Source organism: Schistocerca nitens, chromosome 7 (assembly GCF_023898315.1).
Source record: "Schistocerca nitens isolate TAMUIC-IGC-003100 chromosome 7, iqSchNite1.1, whole genome shotgun sequence".
NCBI classification, from domain to species: Eukaryota; Metazoa; Arthropoda; class Insecta; order Orthoptera; family Acrididae; genus Schistocerca; species Schistocerca nitens.
The window spans coordinates 337,327,048-337,342,431 of NC_064620.1; the positions used below are offsets into that span (position 1 = coordinate 337,327,048).

A 15,384-nucleotide genomic window follows, 5' to 3' on the forward strand; every position below is an offset into this window, starting at 1 on the left:
CTATTTTTCAGCCTCTAGTGTTATTTAAAGGACTGGATTTGCATTCACGAGAACTGGGGTACAAATCCCAGTTTGGCCATTTAGATTTAAGTTTCGGATGGTTTCCCTAAATCACTTGAGGCAAAGCCATAAGTCTTCCTTTGAAAAGGCTATAGTTGCTTCACTGTCCCCTTCTTTTCCAATCTGAGTTTGTGATTCGACACAATGCCACCAACAGGATGTGTGATTCTAATTTACCTTTCTTCACTGTACATAAGTAATCCTCTCGTGCTTGTTTTCTTTACCTTGTGTTGTCAGTGTCTCTTCAAATGTTAAAATTACAAAGAGAGAAAATGGCTGTCCACTACTTAGCTACAAGAAGTAAAATTTCAATACAATAGCAATAGACAATGTAAAAGTGAAAAAAATTATTATATCTTTCAGAAATATTAGTTCGAACAATGGAAACTCCAGGTAGGAATACCAACAGTGTAAGAAAAGACAGACTGTTACTTACCGTAAAGATGACAAGTTAGATTGCAGACAGGCACAATTAAAAGACACTCAAATATATGCTTTCGGCCACAGTCTTTATTAGAAAAAGAAAGAGAAACACACACCACTCATTCAACACAAGCAGCACACCTCGCGTTCAAATGACCGCTAACTCCAGTAACTCGGACCACAATATGCATTCAGGTCCAAGTTGCGCGAGTTGGTGGTCATGTGTTTATGAGGTGTGCTTGCTTGTGTGAAGAAATATTAGTTCTTTTGTCAAGGAGGAAAGAGGGCTACATTTGCTGGAAGTCACCCAAGCCTCAGGATGAGTGAGAGAGGCACCTGTTGTATGGATGATGGGAGAACAAGGATACAATGAGGGAGTGTGGCTTCAAAGAAAATAGAAGGTCAAAGACATTTTACTGATAAGCCCCAAGATAACATAAGGTCATAGTAAGAAATAAATATGGATAGAGGACAAGGAACGAGATGTGAAATGAACAGTGGAATTAAAACCTGAAGAGAAGACAGGAAAAGAGAGTGAGAGAGAGAGAGAGAGAGAGAGAGAGAGAGAGAGAGAGAGAGAGAGAGGGAGAGGGGGGAGGGGGGAGGGGGGAGGGGGGGTATTGGGGAGGGGAGGGAGGGAATGGACATAAGAAAGGAACAGAGAAAATAACTGAATGAATAAACAAACAAAATATATAATAATGACAATAAAGGGATTGAGGGGACTGTGTGTTATTGGAGGTTAAGTCCAGGAGGGAGGTGGGATGAGAGAGAAACTTCACAGGGAAACTACGGTAGTATCAGGTGGGAGAATCCAAATGGCCTGTGTGGTGTAGCAGGCACTCGTGTCACTTGAGAGATACTGCAGAGCATGGTCAGCAACTGGGTACTGGGTGTTCTCAAGATATAATGTTCTACCACGTTCACTTGCGCACTCAGTCAGTTTGGTTGATGGTACTCCTATATATAAATGTCATGCAACAAACAGATATACATTGATAAACAACATGTGTGGTTTCATATGTTGCTCTGCCTTTTATATTGTAGGATTTACCCGTGGTGAGGCTAGAGTGAGTGGTGACACACAGGTGCACAAGGTAGATTTTACAGCCGGAACAACTGCTGGGCTAGCAATTTGGGAGAAGAGATACATATTCGACAGTGTATAAGATACTGCATTGTAAAAGATGCACCCCAATTTTTAAGACTTTTTTTAGGGAAATAATTTCTCACTTGAATACATCTAATACAAAACAAATGCGACACATGTGCACTTCACAGCATAAATATGAAAAAGTGCTCCTCATTTTAATTTTCATCCTCAAATCCACAAAATTCATCCTCAGAGCTGAAGGAAGAAATACTTGAAGCTACTATGTCAGAATCTAAATCCTTATAAAATAAATTACCCTCTGTACCATCCAATGCATTACTAATTCCACACTTATTAAACAATTTAACCACTGTTCCAGTTTTTATAGTCCCCTGAAGTTTTGACACATTCACAAACTTGAAAAATGCTAGGTCTCTTCCTCCTTCTTGATGGTGTAGTTCCAAAATCTATATATTGCATCCACCTCCCCCCCCCTCCCACCCCTTTTGTAAGTCCCTTAAACAGTCTGTTGACACATACATGTTTGAAGTAAACTGGTTAGCCCTCCTGGAATTACAGCTAACTGAGTTTTCAATTCATTCAGAATATTTTTAAAGTCTTCTGTTATGTGAGAATGAAACTGATCCCATACTAACAGAGCAGGCTTCTTCAGTAGACCTCCATGTCACCTACACCAAATTTTATCTATCCACAACCTATACCTCCTCCATCCATCCAGCCTTTATTGTGCACATGGACAAATACTTATTTTGGCAATTGTTCCTTAGGAAGCATTTTTCTTTTAAAAATCAAATGTGGCAGCAATTTTGTCCCATCAGTACATCAGTAATAATGACTGTTAATGAGTCCTTTTTTTTGCCTTGAAGTTTTAAAAATAACGCTCTTTGTGCCCTTGGAATCCACAGTTGTGTTAGAAGGCACTTTGCAAAAGTTCAGACTTTACTGATTTTCTTGCGCTGATGACAAATCAATGAAATTCAACAATTAGATCTTCGTACTTGGCTGGCATATTCTGTGATATTTTCTTGTTGGTTCACATACATAGCCTCCTAATAAATCTCGAACTTCATGATATTGATCCAGTAAAGTCAGCGACTCCTTTGTTAGTGGATATCACTTTCGCTTGGTGAATGATCATGTGTGTAAAGAGTGAAATTCCCACCTGTCTGCTCTCTAAAACCACAGTATTGAATTCTGCTTCAAATTTTGGTCATTTAAATAATTCTACCTCTCAAATTTTGTTTACTGCAAGGTGCTTTCTTTAAAACATCTTGCGGATTCTACCAAGTTATTATCATTTTTTCAGTTGGAAGTGACCCGAAAAAGTCTTTCTGCAGCCCTGTTTCCATGCTCTTTAGCATATGCAATCACCTGCAGCTTAAATGCAATAGGATAACAATGCTGTTATTCAACCATAGTTTGCAAATATAACAACAATATGGGTATGACACACATGGATCTCCACAGTATGCACAACAATAACTGAAGCTTGAACTAACAATATAAAAATTATTAAAAATTGGTGCATGTGCATCCACTGAAATTTATACAACTGGAACACTCAAAATTAACAAGGAAGCCAACAATGAATCACTTCAAGCCTAAACATACAAATTTTGATGAAATGGTGCTTAAAGATACACTACCTTAACTTGCTACATCCAGTTTTCCGGCCTATTTTCGAAGTAAAAAAAAGTACATGTTATATTTTGGTAAATATAACAATGGTCTGGGATTTTCATGTGTCATACTAGGAAATTAGAGGCCTGGGTGACAAGGTGGTTGCTTCTAAGTCAGCATTTCTTAAACTGTGTTCTGCAGAATGCTGGGGTTCTGTGGAGATCACTCAAGGGTTCTGTGAAACTTACATCCATTTTTAATAACATTTGAAAAAGTAATTTTAAAAAAGCGATAAAAATTAATACCTTTAAAAAATTTTAAAAAAGTATAAGAGCTAACCATTGCTTCCAGTTACTACTCTGAATTTTCAGCATCACTGTAACAAATAACACTATATTATCAGGGAACAGAGAACAACCTTGCAGATGGCAATTCAACAATGATCGAATGACGGCACAAAGTGTGACTGTATCAGGTCATTCAAACTGTAAGTGCCGTCCATCTCAAAGTGCACCTGCATCTACAGCAGCCCTTATCATTTTGTTATCTATCATCAGGAAGGTGAGCCACGTTTTGCTCTGTAACTGAATAAGTATGTATGAACGTATGTGTGTGAATTTTTGTTACAGAAATTTACAGTTTGGTTTCTAGTTTGAAAAATTTTGAACAACTGATCCTAAAAAAAATTGACTAATGTCTACAAACTTTGTCAGTTTTGTGCTGCACACAATCCATTTACAGAATGTTGAATTAAAACATGCAATACAAACACGACCACAGGGTCCACAATAAAGCATTTCATTAAAAAGGGCTCTACTTAGCAAAAAGATTGAGAAACATTGTTATCTGAAAGTAGGAGCAGAATTAGCCAGAGAGTATGAGGACAATTTTGTGCTCAGATTTGTTTGTGGATAAAGATCTGAGTGGTAGTTGTGAGAGAGGAACAGCTGGGAGATAGTATTGGTATAGTGTCTGAGGGATGTAATGTTGAAACAGATATATTTGCCACAGATGCCTAAACTATAACTGAGGGATCATAGTGTGTAGGCTTTCACGGCCGGCGTCTTCAGTAATTAAAACTTCCGGGCTAAGAGGCCGTGGTCCAATAGTAGAAATACTTCTCCCTGAGTCGTAGACTCACCTCAGATGATGTTGCTCGCAGCTGGCAACGAAACGTCAGGGAGAAGTATTTCTACTATTGGACCACGGCCTCTTAGCCCGGAAGTTTTAATTACTATAACTGAGGGAGTTTTCCATGTGAAAGGGATGTCAACAGTTGTATTGAAGGGACCGTTAGTTATTGCCTTGTTTTCTGTGGACTGAGATTTGGATATGAGCTTCAGTGAGATGGAGGTAAACATCAAGAAAGATGGCTTTGCAATTGGAAAAGAATAAAGTGAATTTGAGATGGGGAAAGAGGTCAATCTGATGCACAAAGCAAAGTAGATCATCTTCACTGTGAGGTCGGACCACAATACTGACATGGATAAATCTGCGTAAAGTCCGGATGCCCAGCTTCTCGATCTTGAGGAATGCTTCTTTCAAACTGACCATGGAAAGTTCAGCATAGGATAAGGTTGTTCTGGTTCCCATAGCAGCCACATTGATTTTTTTGTTTATTTTAACATGGGTAAAAAGAATTGCTCTTACTAACAACTAATACAAAATCGATATACAGACAAGAGTTTTAAATTAATAACATCACATGAATACAACAATGGTATACTGGGTATTATACTTACTTTCTTCTAATTCCATTTAAAACTGTGTCTTCTTCCAATGACCTTATATACTTGCATGTGTCATTTTCTGCTCTGTAAGGAAATAACAAATCTCTAAAGATTTGAACTTCATGATTCTAAACAACAAAATATTGCATTAAAGTACATGTACACTGTCTCAAATGTAGCTAGACTTCATGTGTGAAAGAATATTTACACTTTTTGGTAAAGGCACATATCACAATTTTGCGGTCTCATTCCTATCCTAAAAATATTGGAATTGCAGTTTTGCTGGGATTGATGGCTACATACTTATGCATGTCCTCTTTCTACTTACTTTGCCCTTAAATACATATAGAACAATGCTATTTTAATCTTAAACAATGTTAATACAATATAATGAAAAGGATAGATTGCCTCTCTCACCATATAGTGCAGATACTAAAAGACTGCTAAGCAAGTAAGCTCTTGGCCAAAAAGCCTTCTTCACACACACACACACACACACACACACACACACACACACACGACCTCTGCCTCTGGCTGCCAAGACAAGACCCTTGCCATGACAGCCAGAGACAGTGGTCATGGTTGTGTGTGTATGCAAGTTGTGTTCGCATGAAGGTGCAAGAGTGTGTGTGTGTGTGTGTGTGTGTGTGTGTGTGTGTGTGTTGTTAGGAAGAACGGTTTTTGGCCAAAAGCTTACTTCTTTAGCAGTCCTTTTATTATGCCTATCTGAGACTCAACATATCCACTATATGGTGAGTAATAGTCCATCCTTTTCATCATGTTGTCGTTATTCCATCCTCGATTTTACTTTGTTAATACAGGAAGATTTAACAATAAGTGGGATCATGAAATTTAGCATGGATCAGTGTGATGGACCAAGACTTACGCAGGCCTTGTGAATGGCGTTGCAATAAATTAAAGCAGCGCAATCATGAGAATTGTTTACTCACTCTTATTTACTTCAATTTAAGAGAATCACATTTCTGTCGTTGTGGACATCAATGCCCTTACACAATTGAATTAAATTGCAAATTATGTTTATAGAGACCATAGAATGCCAGTGAAACAACAAAAGGTACATAGAAATGACTGTACAGTAAGCAACTACTATAATTTATATTAGTGATATGTTTTGAGCCATTTGTGCTCATCATCAGGCATCATGGCATACAAATCACTTACATTAAATTAGATTCAGTTTTTGTTCCATAGACCCAAAAACGAGATAATTCTCGTGGGTGCGGAACATGACAGAAAGTATAACATAAAAAAATAGAATATTTGAATAGAATATTCACTTCCCTGGTCATTTGTGAGATCATCTGTGAGTACACTACAGTAAATTGGAACTGCTAATATTTACAGAATTAATACACTGTCAGAATGAAACATAGTTATGCACTTTTAATAAATTTATGATACACAAAATACCTAATCTTGACTGTTGTGACCAAGTGCTGTCAAAACTGAAATCTGACAGACATTTTTACTTAAGATGGTCTAACAGTCCGTGTTAAGATATTCATCTATAGAGTACAAGGAGTTGCCTATCAAAAAGTCTTTCAGACTGTTTAAACCATGCTTTACCTGAAACCAAGTTTTTAATGGTTGCTGGCAATTTATTGAAAATAATGTGTTCCCGAATATTGGACCCCTTTTTGGACCAAGGTAAGTGATTTTAGATCTTTATGTAGATTGTTCTTATTCCTAGCATTGATACTATGTATTCTAGAAAAGCTAATACATGTGAGAATTACTGATCATCTCATGAAGAATGGAGTTCTCAGCAAGAGCCAATTTGGCTTTCAAAAGGGCTGTTCAACAGAAGACGCAGTCTACGCACTTGCAAATGAAGTCCTAGAAACACTTAATGAAAAAATGCTAGCACTTGGTGTCTTCTGTGATTTATCCAAAGCATTTGACTGTGTTCATCACCAGATTCTCTTGCAAAAAGCAAAATTAGTAGGAATAAGTGGTGTTGCAGGCAATTGGCTACAGTCGTACCTCCAAGACAGAAAACAAAAAGTTGTGTTGAATAGCTCGGGTGGAGTATGTGACACTTCCTCAGATTCTGAATGGAGTTCCATTACATGTGGAGTGCCCCAGGGCTCAATTCTTGGGCTACTATTATTCCTGATTTTTATAAATGATCTACCATCATGTACAAGCCTGCTGTGTAAATTTACATTATTTGCTGATGATACCACAATTTTTATGAGCAGTAGAACAGACAACAATCTTGAGGAACTCATTAATCACATACTCTCAGATATGGTTAATTGGTTCAAGGTGAATGGTCTCTCATTAAATTCCAGTAAGACCAGCTTTATTCAATTCTGTACAAAAACAGAAAAAGAGAGAGAGAGATAAGTGTGACATGTGGTAATCAACCAATAGTTAGAATGGAAACAACAAAATTTCTTGGAGTGCACATTGACAAGAAAATGAACTGTTCTTCACATATTATTGATCTCTGTAAGAGGCTTAGCTCTGCTACCTATGCTTTACGGGTTGTCACTACATGTGTTGAACCTAACAATGCAAAAGTGGCATATTATGGCTATTTTCATTCTCTCATTGAGTACGGAATTATTTTTTGGGGCAACCAGCCATTAGCAAGGAAAGTGTTCATTGCACAGAAGCGAGCTTTAAGAATTATATGTGGATTGCACCCAAGAGACTCTTGTAGTAATAGTTTTCATAATCTTAAAATATACACAACTACATGCCAATATATTTTTTCTATCATGTGTTTTGTTTGTAAAAATATAGATATATTTCAACCAAACAGTAATTATCATGAGCATAACACATGGAGGTAGAATGACATACACAGTGAACTCAGAAATTTGAGCTTGGCACAAAAGGGTGTCCACTACACTGGAGCAAAACTCTTCAATGCTCTTCCTCCCAAAATAAAGACAAAGATTCATAACAAGAGTGAGTTTAAGAAAGCACTAAAAATATTTCTGCTAGAAAAAGCTTTTTACAGTCTAGATGAATTTTTAACTAAATAAATTGTAATATTTTAATATTATATAATACAAGTTGAATAATGCCACTAAGAATTTTATTTAACCTGAGCTCTGTATCTGGGTGTGCTCTGTATCTGTTTTCTGTAGCGTTTTAATGATTCTAAGAAAATATGTATTTTCTTTTTCTGTATTGCTGCCCAAAGAATTGACTATAAATTTTTATATAATTATGTACTTAAATTTCTGTATATGCTATAAGATTATCAAATTGTATTTGTAAAAAACTGACTCGTTCCACGTCCTTGTGTATCCAACACAGTTGGACCTATGGAACACGAAATAAATCAAATCAAATCAAATCAAATTGAGCTATTGGCTGGAAACAGCCAATTTGAAACAAATTTCACTAAACAATACATATACTAAGAAGCTGTGGTTAGAATACCCAGTTTCTTGAACAAGTTTACACATGATGTTCTCTAAGTTGCACTACAAATGAGTCTTATTACATGCTTTTGCACTTTAAAAACTTTTGCTCAGTTTGATGAGTTACTCCAGAATATGATTCCATATGATATAATGTAATGAAAGTAAGCAAAGTATGCAACTTTTTATATTTATACCTCCTACATCTGACATCATTCGCATTGCAAACACATACAGACATTATTTATGTCATTAATATTATCAACCAGATTATCAGCTATATTATAATCTGGTACTATAAATTCCAAAATTGTTCTGTATGCCGATGACACATCCATTGTGTGTAAAAAGGAGTCATGTAATGAACTAGAGGCCGAGTGTAATAATGTGATAAGAAATTAAATTACATTGGCAACAAATTGGTAAAGAAAGTCTAGTGTAAAATTCCTTGGCCTAACAATCCAAAGCAACCTGAAATGGGACACACATTTTGGCTACCTAGCAACTAAGTTGTAAAAAAAAAAAAAAAAAAAAAAAAAAAAAAAAATTGCAATCAGTACTATTAGCAAGTTCTGTAAAGACACTGTAGTCCTAAAGACTGCATACCATGCTCTTTTCTCCTCTCACTTGAACTACAGTATTGAAATTTGGGGGGCAACAACCAAAGCTAATCTAGATAAGCTACTCATTCTTCAAAAAAAGAGTGTGAGAATAATCTGTGGAGCAAAATATAGGGAATCTTGTCGTGACTTGTTTCCAAAAACAGGGGTGTTAACTGTTCATTCTAAAAGCCATATTGTTTGTGAAAAGACTGCACCCAAACGCTTATTTGGATTTGCACCAGTACAATACTAGAAATAAAGAAAGATTTTACATTGGCAGCCACAGAACAGCACTTTTTGAAAAGGGACCTCAGTATGCAGGTATAAAATTAGCTAATGAACTGCCTAGTGAAATCATGGCTCTTCCTACAATTAAACTGAAACATCTGCTTAAGAAATTTTTAGTAATACACCCTTTCTACACATTAGAAGAGTACCATACTTATATGAAGAACAACAAATGCTTTGTGAAATTATGTAAATAGAAATCAGTAAACATCTTATTGTAATTTTGTTGAAACTTAATGACGCATTCATAAGAATGTGTCTTGTGTATTGTACAAATAACTGTAATCATTACTGTTTCTTTGTACATGTGCAGTGTACCATTTGATGTTGAAAAAAAGCTATTATTATTATTTCTTTCCTTTCTCAGACGTTGTGTCTGGTTAAAAATGGAAAGTGACGCAGACCTTGGTCAAGTGTGACTTCCTTTTAACTGTACGGTATATGTTACATTGCATTTAGGAACTTTCAGGTAATTGAACAGGTATCAATAATTACAAATTTCTGTAGTTGTATATATATGTTTGGATGTAGCTGTATTGTGTTAATGTACTGGTGGATATTGTGTGGTATGACTCCTGTAGTTGATAGTATAGTTGGTATAATGTCAACTTTATCCTGATGCCGCATGTCATTGACTTCCTCAGCCAGTTGGATGTATTTTTCAATTTTTTCTCCTGTTTTCTTTTGTATATTTGTTGTATTGGGTATGGATATTTCGATTAGTTGTGTTAATTTCTTATTTTTATTGGTGAGTATGATGTCAGGTTTGTAATGTGGTGTTGTTTTATCTGTTATAATGGTTCTGTTCCAGTACAATTTGTATTCATCATTCGCCAGTACATTTTGTGGTGCATACTTGTATGTGGGGACGTGTTGTTTTACTAGTTTATGTTGATTGGCAAGTTGTTGATGTATTATTTTTGCTATATTGTCATGTCTTCTGGTGTATTCTGTATTTGCTAGTATTGTACATCTGCTTGTGATGTCATCTACTGTTTCTATTTGTTGTTTGCAAAGTCTGCATTTATCTGTTGTGGTATTGGGATCTTTAATAATATGCTTGCTGTAATATCTGGTGTTTATTGTTTGATCCTGTATTGCAATCATGAATCCTTCCGTCTCACTGTATATATTGCCTTTTCTTAGCCATGTGTTGGATGCGTCTTGATCGATGTGTGGCTGTGTTAGATGATACGGGTGCTTGCCATGTAGTGTTTTCTTTTTCCAATTTACTTTCTTTGTATCTGTTGATGTTATGTGATCTAAAGGGTTGTAGAAGTGGTTATGAAATTGCAGTGGTGTAGCCGATGTATTTATATGAGTGATTGCTTTGTGTATTTTGCTAGTTTCTGCTCGTTCTAGAAAGAATTTTCTTAAATTGTCTACCTGTCCATAATGTAGATTTTTTATGTCGATAAATCCCCTTCCTCCTTCCTTTCTGCTTAATGTGACTCTTTCTGTTGCTGACTGTATGTGATGTATTCTATATTTGTGGCATTGTGATCGTGTAAGTGTATTGAGTGCTTCTAGGTCTGTGTTACTCCATTTCACTACTCCAAATGAGTAGGTCAATATTGGTATAGCATAAGTATTTATAGCTTTTGTCTTGTTTCTTGCTGTCAATTCTGTTTTCAGTATTTTTGTTAGTCTTTGTCTATATTTTTCTTTTAGTTCTTCTTTAATATTTGTATTATCTATTCCTATTTTTTGTCTGTATCCTAGATATTTATAGGCATCTGTTTTTTCCATCGCTGTGGTTATCCAATAAATAACCTTCTTGTTTAGTGTGTTTTCCCTTGACTATGCTATTTTTCTTACATTTATCTGTTCCAAAAGCCATATTTATATCATTGCTGAATACTCCTGTTATCTTTAGTAATTGGTTGAGTTGTTGATTTGTTGCTGCCGGTAGTTTTAGATCATCCATGTATAGTAAATGTGTGATTTTGTGTTGGTATGTTCCAGTAATATTATATCCATAATTTGTATTATTTAGCATGTTGGATAGTGGGTTAAAGAGCAAGGCAGAGCCAGAAAAGACTTAATGAGTCTCCTTGGTATATTCCACACTTAATCTGTATTGGCTGTGATGTGATATTATTTGAATTTGTTTGGATATTAAGTGTGGTTTTCCAATTTTTCATTACTATGTTTAGGAACTGTATCAATTTAGGATCTACTTTGTATATTGCCAATATCTGTAGTAACCATGAGTGGGGTACACTATCAAAAGCTTCTTGGTACTCAATGTATGCGTAGTGTAGCGACCTTTGTTCAGTTTTAGCTTGATATGTCACCTCTGCATCTATTATCAGTTGCTCTTTACATCCTCGTGCTCCTTTGCAACAGTCTTTTTGTTCTTCATTTACAATTTTGTTCTGTGTTGTATGTGTCATTAATTTCTGAGAAACGACTGAAGTTAACATTTTGTATATTGTTGTCAGGCATGTTATGGGGCAATATTTTGCTGGGTTTGCTGTGTCTGCTTGATCTTTAGGTTTCCGATAAGTTATTCCTTGTGTAAGTGTATCAGGGACTGTGTGTGGGTCTGCAATGTAACTGTTAAATAATTTAGTTAGATGTGAATGTGTTGAGGTGAACTTCTTTAGTCAGAAATTTGCTATTTTATCTTTTCCAGGGGCTTTCCAATTGTGCGTTGTGTTGAAAGTTTGGTTTTGTTTCCTTCTATTTTCACTTTTTTTGTACCTTCTAAGTCGTTTGGCCAATGCTTGTAATTTCTGCTTCTTTTCATCTAATTGCTCTATCGCTTATTGTTGTGAGATTTTACCTAACCTTTTTCGTTTTTTTTCTGACATTTCATTTCTTATAAATTGTGTTAGCTGTCTGATGTCTTTTCTCAGTTTTTCTATTCTGATCTGTAGCCTGTGTTGCCATGCTGGTTTTGTGGGTTTCTTCTGTGTGTTGGTTGGTTCTGATCTCTGCCTAGTGTGTATATTGAGTGTAGTGAGTGCTCGTATATAAACCAGTAGTTGTAACTCTTCCATAGTTGTGTTTTCATTTATTTTGTTGTGTATGATTGTGTCGATAGTTTTTATCGTTGTTTCGACTTGTGGGTTATTTGGCGGTCTATGCAAGAATGGTCTAATGTCTGTATTTGTGTCTTTGTATTCTATACATGTCAGCTGAAATTTTCTTCTATATCTAGCATGTGTGTCACTTCGTGTTCTATTTGTGCTTGTTCTGGTGGCTGTCTTAAGATTTCGTTTTCCTCTGATTGTTTAATTGATGCGTGTTGTTCTTTGTTTGTTTGCTCTGGGATGTTTGAGTCCATTACTATATTTTCTTCTTCTTCTGATTGAACATTATTTTGTTCCAGTATTTATGGTACTTGTTGTTTGATGTTTTCTAATTCTGACTGGGGTATCCTGTTATTTTTTATTATTACACGGATCTGATCAGCTAGTCGTTCTGTTAAAAATTTTAATTCTGGGTATCTGGTAATAAATGTTGTGTATACTTGTGATCTGTATCCAGTTGTGTTGGTTCTTAGGTTTGTTGCTTGGTAATAACAGAACATGAGGTGTCGATTAACTTCATCTGACCATCTCATCCTCTGACTTTGTTTTCCTTCTAGGGTGGTTGCAGGAAGCATATCCTGCAAAACACCTCTATTTGGATTTAAATCATTTTCCGTGTGGCTAGCAGTGTTGTTATCATGGACGGGCATAGGGTTCAAGCGTCGTCCCCGACCATGACAGCGCTTATCTGAGGCTTCATTAGTTCTGTCCTGAACTAACTAATCACACTAAAAGGGGGGTTAGCCCTATTAGTGGTCTGTTCTTTTCGTCACCTTTTACGACTGGCAGAACATACCGGAGGCCTATTCTTTTCCCGGGCCTCCACGGGGTTTTTTATTATTATTATTATTATTATTATTAACCACTGCTTCTCGGTATATTTATTCTTCAATGAAATTTGTTGCAAGTAATATATACCTATTTCCAACCAATACCTCAATACATAGTATCGATACCAGGAAACCAGGAATAAGAACAACCTACATAAAGACGTAAAATTAGTTATTTTGATACAAAAAGGGGTCCAATATTTGGGAACACATTATTTTCAATAAATTGCCAGCAACCAGTAAAAACTTGTTTTCAGATAAATCATGGCTTAAACAGAGACTGAAAGACTACTTGACAGGCAACTCCTTGTAGTCTATAGATGAATATCTTAACAAGGACTGTTAGACCATCTTAATTAAAAATGTCTGTCAGATTTCAGTTTTGACAGCACTTGGTCAAAACAGTCAAGATTAGGTATTTTGTGTATGATAAATTTATAAAAGTGCATAACTATTTTTCGTTCTGACAGTGTATTAATTCTGTAAACATTGGCAGTTCCGGTTTACTGTAATGTATTCACCGACAAATGATGAGGGTGGTCAGTATTGTGTTTTCTATTTATTTATGTATTTATTTATTCATCCAGTAAATCTCTACAGATTGTTGGATGTCATTTGCGTGACACACACACACACACACGCACGCTACATATAACTTCAACGTTTATTTTAATAGTACAATAAATTAATTATATTTGATCTTGCTTTAGCAGCAGTAGCAATGTTTGCGTATTCTTGCTTCATGTCTGTTTTACTTCATGTGGTTTAAGAATTCTACCCTTAGGGATTTGTGAAACAGAGAAAATGAAGAAATAACTTTAATTATATGTGGCAAACTATTGTACATTTGTCTTGTGCTATTTGTACTGGAGGTTTTATGAGCTGTTGTCCATGCTGACTGAACATGGAGTTTGTCTTTCTGCCTGATATTATGCTCATGTTCTTTTATGTTTTTCCTCACATATTTACAATTTTCTAGAATAAAAAGACATTCTTTCTGACATGTTGCACACCCACGAAAATCGTCACTTTTTGGGTCTATGGAACTAAAAGTGAACCTAGTCTAATCTATTCTTGAGTTGCCACAATCTTAATTAGGTCTAGAGCATATGCCACCCTACATAGAAATAGAAAACATGTATGGTGTATTTCTTGACAATGTTGTATTGTCGTGTAAATGTTTATGGTCATACGACGCTCATGGCTTACCACATGCATGTCCATTGCTTGCTGTGAAGACTGAGCACCAGCTTAGTACCACAATAAAGATTTACATAACAATATATTTTTTGTCAATAAATATTTAACACATTTTCTATTTCTACATAGAGAGGCGCGTGCTCCAGAACTAATGAAAACCGTGGCAACTCAAAAAATTTGACAATGATCTAATAAATAGTATTCATAGCACATGAACCATAGACCTTGCCGTTGGTGGGGAGGCTTGCGTGCCTCAGCGATACAGATAGCTGTACCGTAGGTGCAACCACAACGGAGGGGTATCTGTTGAGAGGCGAGACAAACATATGGTTCCTGAAGAGGGGCAGCAGCCTTTTCAGTAGTTGCAGGGGCAACAGTCTGGATGATTGACTGATCTGGCCTTGTAACACTAACCAAAACGGCCTTGCTGTGCTGGTACTGCGAACGGCTGAAAGCAAGGGGAAACTACGGCCGTCATTTTTTCCCGAGGGCATGCAGCTTTACTGTATGGATAAATGATGATGGCGCCCTCTTGGGTAAAATATTCCGGAGGTAAAATAGTCCCCCATTCAGATCTCCGGGCGGGGACTACTCAGGAGGACATCGTTATCAGGAGAAAGAAAACTGGCGTTCTACGGATCGGAGCGTGGAATGTCAGATCCCTTAATCGGGTAGGTAGGTTAGAAAATTTAAAAAGGGAAATGGATAGGTTAAAGTTGGATATAGTGGGAATTAGTGAAGTTCGGTGGCAGGAGGAAAAAGACTTTTGGTCAGGTGAATACAGGGTTATAAATACAAAATCAAATAGGGATAATGCAGGAGTAGGTTTAATAATGAATAAAGCAATAGGAATGCGGGTAAGCTACTACAAACAGCACAGCAAACGCACTGTTGTGGCCAAGATAGACACGAAGCCCACGCCTACGACAGTAGTACAAGTCTATATGCCTACTAGCTCTGCAGATGACGAAGAAATTGAAGAAATGTATGATGAGATAAAAGAAATTATTCAGATAGTGAAGAGAGACAAAAATTTAATAGTCGTGGGTGACTGGAATTCGATAGTAGGATAAGGAAG

The 15,384-nt window shown here is 36.3% G+C and overlaps 1 protein-coding gene across 2 annotated transcripts in view; it reads right to left on the reverse strand.

The window, feature by feature from the left end:
• LOC126195129 (probable methyltransferase TARBP1) overlaps window positions 1-15,384 on the reverse strand; it is a 136,782-nt gene that overhangs the window by 85,851 nt on the left and 35,547 nt on the right. For both annotated transcript variants that reach the window (XM_049933625.1, XM_049933626.1), the window contains exon 3: window positions 4,960-5,031. In XM_049933625.1, coding sequence (XP_049789582.1) covers window positions 4,960-5,031 — 72 coding nt within the window. The remainder of the gene's footprint in view (window positions 1-4,959; window positions 5,032-15,384) is intronic.